General features: G+C 39.9%; 1 protein-coding gene across 1 annotated transcript; it reads left to right on the forward strand.

Moving 5' to 3' along the window:
• The first annotated feature begins 1,798 nt into the window (after nucleotides 1-1,798).
• smpd1 (sphingomyelin phosphodiesterase 1) lies at nucleotides 1,799-9,740 on the forward strand. The gene is made up of 9 exons (XM_042499564.1): nucleotides 1,799-2,001; nucleotides 3,222-3,475; nucleotides 4,792-5,112; nucleotides 5,622-5,902; nucleotides 6,214-6,387; nucleotides 6,700-6,871; nucleotides 7,362-7,438; nucleotides 8,047-8,192; nucleotides 8,271-9,740. Exons 2-9 carry the CDS (start codon nucleotides 3,257-3,259, stop codon nucleotides 8,687-8,689), a joined length of 1,809 nt encoding a protein of 602 aa, XP_042355498.1. The 5' UTR covers nucleotides 1,799-2,001; nucleotides 3,222-3,256; the 3' UTR covers nucleotides 8,690-9,740.
• Nucleotides 9,741-10,300: the final 560 nt, after the last annotated feature.

Here is a 10,300-nt window from a genome sequence, read left to right on the forward strand (position 1 = left end):
GGAGTTGTTGTCACGAAGCAAAGTCTCACCACAGATTTAGGCCAATAGATGGGGCTGAAAGCCTCAGAAAACTTAGAGCAAATAGGCCCTGTGCTTCAAACGTTTTTGTCATTACTGTTTCTAAGGTCAATACATGGGTCTATAATGAACCTTCAAGCTCAGCTCAGAGGCTACAGTTGCAGATTTGTAAAAGAAAAAGTGTAATTTAATAGTTTTGTAGGATTTATTGCCCTGTTTTGGTGCAGAATGAAGCAGCCATGTATAATGGGTATGTACGGGGTGAAGTATCCAGTGTTGGGGAGCAACTGGTTAGTAATCAGTTACAGTTACTGAGAAAAAAGTATAATTAAATTACATTTACTAATGAAAACATTGGCGATAACAAATTGCATTACATCTGAATGTATTCTTTTTGAGAAAAAAAGTTTATCTGTAGAATAAAACACTCATTCTGCCTCTTTCCACAGCACAAGAATGCCTTCTTTTGCCATCGCCTATTTTCTGACATTTTTCAGCTCCTAACGCTGGCAGTGTCTTAAATTTATTTGGAGGTGCATGGTAGTGGGTGTAACTTGTTAATAAAGGGAATTTATAGTTTTATAAATTGTTGCTGGACTAAGCTGCTGTGTAACAGATGCAGCATTAAAGTTAGTCCCTGCTGTGAACACATGATCACAGAGGCGTTGTTGTAGGTGAAAAAGTGGGACTGATTTCCCTGGACCCCAATGGGAGGAGGACCCTCTGAAAGTTTAAAATGAAAAGTCTGGTTTTGTTTCAAAAACTGCCATAACTACATTAAAATTGGCTGAATAAATCAGTTGAAAGACTGGACTTTGAATTAAAAATAGTGGTTCTCCCTTAGGGCCTTTTCATGCCTTAAAGACGCAAAATGGTTGAGTCTACCCCTGCACAAGGATTACTGGGTCAGCACTATTTCCACACAGGCATACACATGTCCATTACAAACACTAACAAGTCAAGAGAGACTCATCAAACGCAAACTGTTGAATGTTGGTAAGACTTGAATAAAATCATATTGTGAACTTTACTGTCTATAAGGGCAATTATTTTTCAACTAGGAAAGCTATTATGGCTTTTGTCCTGTCGACTAATATTGTTTAGTTTTTTTAGCTTACAGTTACGTGGTCGCTGCTGCTGAAAGATTTCACCTCATCAGAACAGCTTTCCTGACCTTCACCATTACATGTTGACTGGTGCACTAAATAGAGCACACCCATTCTGGTCAAGTGAGAGACTTTTTTATTTATGCATCTATTTTTTTTTATTATCCAAAGCATTGCTGTTGATTTGAATATCATTATTGTTTTTTTTCTCCTTTGTATTTATTCATATCCTCATTTAATTGTATCTGAGGCTTTGCCAATATTATTTTACAAACAGTAATGCCAATAAGGAAAAATTAATTGAAATTGAATTGACTGCTTGTGGTAGTAGTGCACCAACACACACTGTCATGTCTTTCCCCAAGAAAGGGCAATTGGGGGTCCCAAAAAAGAAAAAGAAAAAAGAAAGCAAAATGACTTTGTTAAAAAAAAATAAAATAAAATAAAAAATTAAAAAAAAAAGAGAAATATGGATCGATAGATGAGGGTCGGGGGCCCACAGAGACTGCACAATTTTGGTGCTACGCCCCTGCATGTCCAATTTATAACTGCGAAATAAATGCATCCTCCAAAGATCAACCAGCTTCACTTTGTGTTAACATTTGTTCGGAAGAAAGGGAGAGAAAAAAAGTTGTGGCACGTGATAAGTCAGCTGACTCTCAGCGCCTTTCAGAAGACCAAGCAGAGAGACTGTCATCATAACAAGCAGTTAGCAGTGTGCTGCCGACAGACGGGCTGACAGCAGCACCTGTCCACCTCGTTTCTGTACACTTTGTTCAAGCAGCAACAAAGTAGCGGGACTGTGTTGGATCTCCTGACCTGCCTGTGTTCACCTCACCCGGGGAAGAAGACGACGACCTTCCGGCACTTTTAAGAGGTACAGTGTGAAAAGAGCAGCTAGCTAGCTGCTTTGTTAGCAGCCCGTTACAGGTTTTGTGTCGAAACCTCAAGTGTGTCTGTGTGAGCATTATATGAGTTATTTATTCTCATATTATACAAAAAGTGTTTCCAGCCACGCAATCTCACTGGTCCACAAGACATTGTGAATGTGTAGTACAGCATCCCGTCCTCATCACTTCAAGAATTGCTCCGATGTATCTGAAACAATACTCATGAAGTAATCATATGACTATCGTACCACTTTAGGCAGCGAACCACATCCATGCAGCGAACAGGCAACATGAAAGTGCAGGAAATGGCATGTGTTTGAGGACAGCTTTGATGAAAAAATAAGGAAGTAGTGGTGAGTTTATACAGCTGATCAGTTGAAAAGGAACAGCCAACTCACTGATGGTGTGAACCATAAATTGACAAAAAGATGATATAAACCATCATGTTCAGGACAGACACATTATAAACACTGTTAAAAAGTAAATTTGTGTGTATGAACCTAAAACAGCAAACTTCACTTCGATTTAAATACATCCAAATGTAGGCATGATGGGAAATATAGGCTAATTGATTGGGACCGTTGTCTTTTAAAAGGCTAAACGCCGCCAAAAAACAATGAAGCAGAACATTTCGTTAGATAACAATATTTTGTGATGTTTGGAAATTATCTCTCTTTTCATTTATTCCGACTTTTGGACATTACCTTGCTCTTGAGTTTTTGGAAATGTTTGGCATCCTCCATCAGCTGCGCTGGTGACACGAAGCTACTAGCTTAAAAATACAGGTAAAGTATGCGGATGTAATGGCTAAATCTGGGTATGGAAAATTACTTTTTGTTAGCATGTGTCTCAGTCGTAGCAAGACTGAGCAAGTTAAGCATTTCTGTGTTTATATCTGTGGTATTTATTCAGTTTGGGATACCCCATGATCTCAAGAAAGCATACGCACAAGCCAAAAATGTGTCCGTTGCTAGGTCGTCACTAAGGTTCGACCTACTTGCTGGAGTCGTAAACTAGGTTTCATTACATATAAGAATCTACTGACAGGACTGATTGTTTTCCAGTTATTAGTCAGACTCTTCCGTGCTGAAATGTTTAAGTACACCCTCTTGCGTATTGCTTAGTTGAAGTGTTAAACCACACAGCTGGTCGTTATTTCCTTAACGCTCCTCTCGTTTTGCTCTGTGTTTGTTCACGTCTCTCACAGAGTCTGACAGCACACGGTCTTTGAAGGACAAGACAATGAGGCTCCCCTGTCTGCTGCCCTCCTTGGGGCTGATAACCTGTACTCTGGTGTTGATGCTGCTGCCGTTTGGGTCCTGCCATCCAGCACCGACCTCAGAGCAGCCCAGGCTGGTGTTCATGGAGCAGATCAGCCGCCCAGAGCTCGGATTTAACTGGAGAAATGTCACCTGTGCCCTGTGCAAAGCAGTCTTCACCATCCTTGATATCGCCCTCCTGGTAATGTTTTCATTTTTGCAACAGACCTACGGTTTTCTGGGAGTTTTTTTCCAGATATGTGGTGCATAAAAAGTAAACTCTGCTTCCCTATGTTTATTCTTGACTCTGGGGACACAAAGCGGACCTGTCCCAGATGACCGGAGAGGTCTTGATGGTTGATATTGGAGCAGAAGGTCAAATGTATTTGGGCCTTAAATCATTTAATGCTTAAAAAAAACAAAAGCAGTGTGTTCAAATCAATTCTCCGAGAGACAGGAAGTCAGTGTAAAGTCTTCAGAGCTAGAGTGATGTGCTGTACTTTCTTTAGTGAGGACTGAATCAGCTGCAGCTGTCTGATCTACTAAGACACTTACAATAGTGGAGTCTACTGAAAATGAATTCATGGATATTTTTTTTTCAAATCCTGCTGAGAATTAAGTCATTTTATCTTTGAAATGTTTTTTAATCAATTTGAAATGCATCAAAGTGTTGTTCTTTTTTCCAGTATGCTTGTGTCTTTTTGTGACCTGTCAAAATTGTTTGACCTTGCTCTTTATATTGAGGAATGCGGTTGCATGTGGTGATTGCATAAACATCCTTGTAAGATTTCAGACTGTTGTAGTTCTCTGTTCCTTAATTCACTGAAAATTGTGATTTGAGTAGAGTTAGGTTGATATGTTGATATTGTGCCTGTGTGAATCACCCTGTTACTCAATGCAAACATAGTACTTATGAATAATATCAATTGTACTGTGCCTAACATAGACAGGGTTACTTAAGTTTGCAAACAAATGTGGCCTGTTACTTAAATGCCCCTGTATGAAGAAAGTCCAGTTCTTGTTCTGCCCTTTGAACATCTCGTCTTCTTTTTATATCTCCTGGTGTTTATAGCTGATTTAGCACAAACACATCCTTGAGACATTTTGATCATGTGGTCTCTTTGTTGACCTCAAGTGCTTCTGTCGTCCAACAGCTACAGCTGTTGACCTAAAAAAAAAAAGCTTTCCAAACTGGATGGATTCATTCTAATTTAAGTAAAAAATGTAACTTAATATTGCACCTACCCAAGAATGTGACTTGAGGGTAATGTCCAGTGTTTTGTTTTTATTTTGTCTTTCTTCCAACATGGCTCACACATGCATCCAACAATGTTACATTGTGGTCTAGTAAATTGGAATTTTCGATGATTCAAACTGATCCCAGCTTTGCCATTTTTTTCAGGAAGTCTGGGGTTTTGACATCAGCCATATCTGATTATGTTTAAGACCTCTTGTTACTTTTACTGCATTTTCACATCTCTAAACTCATCCTGCTCTACCTTTTGTTACTTCTCCTAGAGTGATGCAAATGAAGAGCGAGTGGCACGTGCAGTAGGGGAGGCATGTGTCCGTCTCCATCTGGCTGATGAGCAAGTGTGTCGACAAATAACAGAGTTGTTCAGAGACGACTTCATCCGGGCCATGCAGCAGTCTTTGTTGTGGCCCTCTGAGGCGTGCGCCCTGCTGGTTGGCCCTTCCTGTGGCAAATTTGACGTGTATTCTCCGTGGAACATCACCCTGCCAAAGGTCCCTAAGCCCCCTGTTACACCACCCTCGCCTCCAAAACCTGGTTCTCCACAGAGCAGGGTCCTGTTTATAACGGACATCCACTGGGACCAGGTGAGTGTTGATGAACTGAAATAATTGACCAACAGCAAGCACTAGTACTCTTGCTTTGTCTGTCATAATGTTATTGTTGTTGTTGTTGTGTTTAAAAAAAAAAGATTTATTTGTATTTATTAAATGTATTATTTTTATAATTATTGTTGTTGTTATATTTATTTATTTATTTTTAATGCTGTACTTTTCAATTTCAATTCTGTACTTTTGCGGGATATGTATCATTGTGTGGGGAAGAGGAAACCAATAAACAAAGTTTGAAAAAACAAAACAAAACAAGCACCGGTACAGTTTCATATTGGAAAAATGTTTATACCCCCCTCTATTATATTATGTGGCAGTATTAATTCAAGAACCACAATCCACCCTCCAAAAAACAAAAGTTAAAGTTACTGACTTACTTTAAAGTAAAGTTGCAGTTTTCTAAGAACCTTTGTAACGATTAACCAGAAAACACACAGACAGTTTTGGATCAAGCCCTGCTTCTAAAAATAGTCCTGTCTCTCCAGGAGTATCTAGAAGGCAGCGCAGCAGACTGCAAGAACCCTCTGTGTTGCCGGAAAGACTCAGGCGCTCCCAGCTGGTGGCGAAGGGAGGCCGGGTACTGGGGAACCTACAGTAAATGTGACCTGCCTCTACGGACGGTGGAAAACCTCCTGGAAAATGCTGCCAGAGATGGACCCTGGGACTGGGTCTACTGGACTGGAGACATCCCAGCGCACAATGTTTGGTCTCAGACCAGGAAACAGCAGCTGTCAGAGCTTACAGTCGTCTCCAGGCTCATTCACAAGTAATTTTTTTTCATAACATAGTAGATGTGTAGTCTAGCTATGAGTGCAGATAAATTTACAACTCAGTTGTCAGAGTAGCTTTCAACAGAATAAATTATGTAACATGGTGTCGAAATGTAAGATCTTTTAACATTGATGCTATCAGAAGTTCTGGATAACACAGTTGGCCTAATTTAACCTCAAAGTGGTCTTTTACTCTGACTCAAAACATGATAACAGGGTACTTTTTCTGCTGCTGTGGTCAGATGTTTGTCATGTGTGGCCTGATATTGATCCAAACTATTGACTCTTCCTGCTATCTTTTGTCCAGACACTTGGGGCCTAATGTGACAGTTTACCCTGCAATAGGGAACCATGAGAGTACGCCAGTGAACAGCTTCCCACCACCGTTTGTTCATGGCAACAGATCCTCTGCCTGGCTCTATGATACCATGGCAAAGGAGTGGGCACCATGGTTACCAGAGCAGGCTTTGAAGACTTTGAGGTTCTTGATTTTCACGTATTTTATCATATCTGAATGTTTGTGTGTTGATGTTGTGCATAGGCGACCCTGTAGATAAGACGTAAAAGCTGTTGTTAAATGATAAAAGTAAAGGTTTTATTTTGGATCATAAAGCAGGAACTGTACAAGTCAGATGTTTTCTCTTGTAGTTTCACATCCCACTGCTATGCAAACAGAAGTGGTCACACACAGAATATTCTTCTCGATAAAGAGGGTTTGAAATTTTGATGGGTGCCCCCAGAGCTGATTTGGACTTTCTCAGTCCTTGAGCCATGTTTCTGCATGTAATTTCAGATATGGGGGATTTTACACTTCGGAAATTCAGCCTGGTCTGAGGGTAGTCTCTCTCAACATGAACTTTTGTGCTCAAGAAAACTTCTGGCTGATGGTGAACTCTACAGATCCTGCTAACCAGCTGCAGTGGCTGGTCCATATTCTCCAAGCCAGCGAGGACAAGGGAGAGAAGGTGAGTAGAGCAGCAAAAACACATTATGTTTCGTAGCATAGTTTGGATCTTTTATTGTTTGAAATGTATGAGGTATTAGTATATTTTTTACAGCTCTATCTTTGTGTAAGACAGCGATCCTACAGGTCACTGAAGCCTTTTCATCGCTCTCTCCAAGGCAAATTGAGAAAACCAGTAATTTTGCATCGCTGAACACAGCTGCTGGTCTTTTGGTGCCTCTGTCATTTAGTTAGTTTGTGTTATTGGCTTAAGCATTTTAAAGGGCTCTATCTCGTTGACATTTCAAAGCTGTTTGAACAGTTATTGTGGTTTCAGTGAGTTGCACTTTCCGTAAGTTTATGCTTGTACTTCATTGTGAATGTGTTTCATTACTTTATGGTTTTCAAATTTTACTTCCCTATAGTCACTGGTGCTGAGCATGCAGTTGCAATAAAACATGTTTTTTTATTTGTGCAATAATCTTCTTTTACGTGGTGTCCTCTTTTTTAAGGTACATATCATCGGTCACATACCTCCCGGCCTGTGTCTTGGCAGCTGGAGCTGGAACTACTATCACATTATCAATAGGTAGCTACATTAATCATTTCAACCTAAAGATGCAGACACCCAGAGCTGTTGGGAGTTGTTCTGTCACATATAAGACAATTGAAGTAGCAGAGCATATTTTTGTGTCATGTTTATTTTTTGTTGTCAGGGAGGAGAGGACATGAAGTTCTGTACACTCAGCGGCACTTCTTGTTAATGCACAATGTGACTGTAGTAATTTCAGACTATTGAATGTAAAGAACACTCATCTCCTCAACTTCAGCTTATAACTGCTGTCTTTAGTACAGTGACTGCCATCTACTTTAAGTGTAATGCCAGTGTGTGTTGTTTTTCAATACATTATTAGTAGTCTGGGTCTTTGGGGATTATTTTCAGATGTAAAGATGATTATACTCATCACAAATATGTGGTGGACTTCTTACCATCAACACTAGTTTTACTTCCTTTTTGTTTGCATGGCTGCATCAGATGGCTTGTGTGGTTTTAATGAATATGCATGTAGTTTTACTTTCAATCATAAATAAAGGTCCGTTAGTAGCTGCATGCAACGGTCTGACTTTTTGCAGACTACTAATTAGAAGAGATGAACTCCCTTGTTTTGTTAAATATCCTGTTTGTTTATTTTTCAGATATGAAAGTACAATCACTGGACAGTTTTTTGGCCATACACACCTGGATGAGTTCCAAATGTTTTATGACGAGGCGACCATGACCCGCCCGTTGGGAGTAGCATTCATTGCTCCCAGTGTCACTACTTATGTTAATCTTAACCCAGGTGAGTTCATAAATTAGTCGAGTGATCTTCTAACATCTCAAAAGCAACACAAAGCTGATTATTTTTTTTTCTCCACAGGTTTCCGAGTGTACTATGTGGATGGCAATTACAAAGGCAGCTCTCGGTTGGTGCTTGATCACGAGACCTACATCCTCAACCTTACAGAGGTGAATCACGGTCCAGGAGCGCCGAGTAGCCCTCAACAGAACCCCAAATGGACACTGCTTTACCGTGCCACTGAGGCTTATGGTCTGACCAGTCTGTTCCCTTCCGACTATGACGGGCTGATGCAGACCTTTATCAAAAATGATCGGGTCTTCCAGAAGTTCTGGTACTTAAGACATAAAGGACATGTGTCAGAGCCCTGCAAGGAGACGTGCAAAACTACAGTTATCTGCTTTCTGCGAAGCGGGCGGTACGATGAGCTGGAGCAGTGCGACCTCCTCAATGGTTTTGGAGGAAACTTGGCCCGGGCCGCCAGAAAAACCCTCTGCTGACCTGAGGAAGTTTGGACTGAAGGTCTGGGTAAGGAAAAAGCAATATGACCAAAACTGAAATTGAGCCGAAAAACTGTTTATTTCCTGTTACTGGTTTGTCAACAAAAGGCCCCGGAGCTATTGCTCATTATCATGTGATAGTTTGATTTTGTGAACCTGGGATGAGTCCAAAGACTTATTGGTTAATGCCTTGTGGTTATCAGTAATGTTTTTTTTTACAAAGACATCTAACTGATTGTGATTGTAACAGACCTTTGGTTTGTCAACTGCTGTTTTGCAATGCAAATTTCGTAAAGAAGCTCCGTTTACTTGAAATGCATAGCATTGCAAGAGTTGGTGGTTCGGTCAGTGATTTTCGCAATTCTACTGTAATGGATGCCTTGTATCAGGAAAAATGATCTATCCTTAACAATCTTGTGACTTTAAAAGGCTGTTCTGATTCAGATAAGAGTTTGAAGTTCTTCGTGTGTTATGGCTCGGGTTAGGGTTAGGCTTAAGCTAAGGGTTACGCTAAGTTGTGCCACATAGCATGAAGTTTGCATTAAAACTGAAGGATCCATCCTTTGAGGCCTGTCCCCCAGTGTAATGTTAACATTGCATTTGCTGGGACTTTAATGTTCTAAAGCAAATCAGTAAACCACTTACTTTATTGAACATGGCGGATTAATTGATCTCAGCTGTCACCTCAGGTTTGACCTTTGAAGAGTTGCTCCACAGCTCACAGTATCTTCGTTCAATCGTTTTGACTTGGGACTTTTGACTGGGATTTCGGTCAGTAAATTATTTCGCAGCACCATCTGCCTCAGCAACAACGTCTTCAAACCTGATTAAGAAACAGTATTTCTCATTGAGGTTTACTTCTGTCTGCACTTTAATTCTTTGTTGGCTAGTTATTGTCATGGTTTGATAGACCCAAAGTGTTACAAAGAGAAAACATCAGATTTTGGGCTGTGCGACTTGTGGCGTAACGTAAGCAAGAAGTAATGCAACTTGTAAAATGAACAATGATTTAGAGATAATGTGTAAATAATGAATAAAAGATTAAATCTTATGTCCTTGTCTACTTGTTTTGTGTTTGGTGTTTGGGAAAATTATTCATGGGAAGTCATTTATTTTTTCTGACAATATATGAGTTAAATTAACTTAAATTAATTTAACAGTTCATCTGCTGCTTAGACTTCAAAGAGCAAATAGCAAGTTACATCAACAGATGACAAATAAACCCTTTTTTTTGGTCAAAATTCATGTCAAAGTTACCCCCTTCTTGTAGAATCATTTAAACCCAATAAAGCTGTGTAGCATATCAACAGATATATAAAACTGACAGTGCTCTAGTTATTTTCTATGTACACACACAGGTGTATGTAACATTAAATTATATGCACCAAAATGCCTTTACTTGCATCGAGTTTTGTTTACCACCATTTGGTGTATTTGTCTTTCATTTCTGCTGGTATTGTCCTCTTCCTGCGGGATGTTATAAGTTATATATTTGTTTTTAACTGTGTTAAAAAATTGATGTATAGGATGTGAAGTCTCAGGTGTGTCTCATGGCCAATGCCTCGGGGTTGGCAACATATTTTCTGCACCAAGTTACGTGCACTGGTACAT

Source organism: Plectropomus leopardus, chromosome 13 (genome assembly GCF_008729295.1).
Source record: "Plectropomus leopardus isolate mb chromosome 13, YSFRI_Pleo_2.0, whole genome shotgun sequence".
NCBI lineage: Eukaryota > Metazoa > Chordata > Actinopteri > Perciformes > Serranidae > Plectropomus > Plectropomus leopardus.

Excerpts from the sequence above, each read along its gene's own strand:
- smpd1 (XM_042499564.1), top strand. The coding sequence starts at position 3,257 with ATGAGGCTCCCCTGTCTGCTGCCCTCCTTGGGGCTGATAACCTGTACT. Across the intron at positions 3,476-4,791 it reads TCCTTGATATCGCCCTCCTG|AGTGATGCAAATGAAGAGCG; the intron begins GTAATGTTTTCA and ends TACTTCTCCTAG. Across the intron at positions 8,193-8,270 it reads TTATGTTAATCTTAACCCAG|GTTTCCGAGTGTACTATGTG; the intron begins GTGAGTTCATAA and ends TTTTCTCCACAG.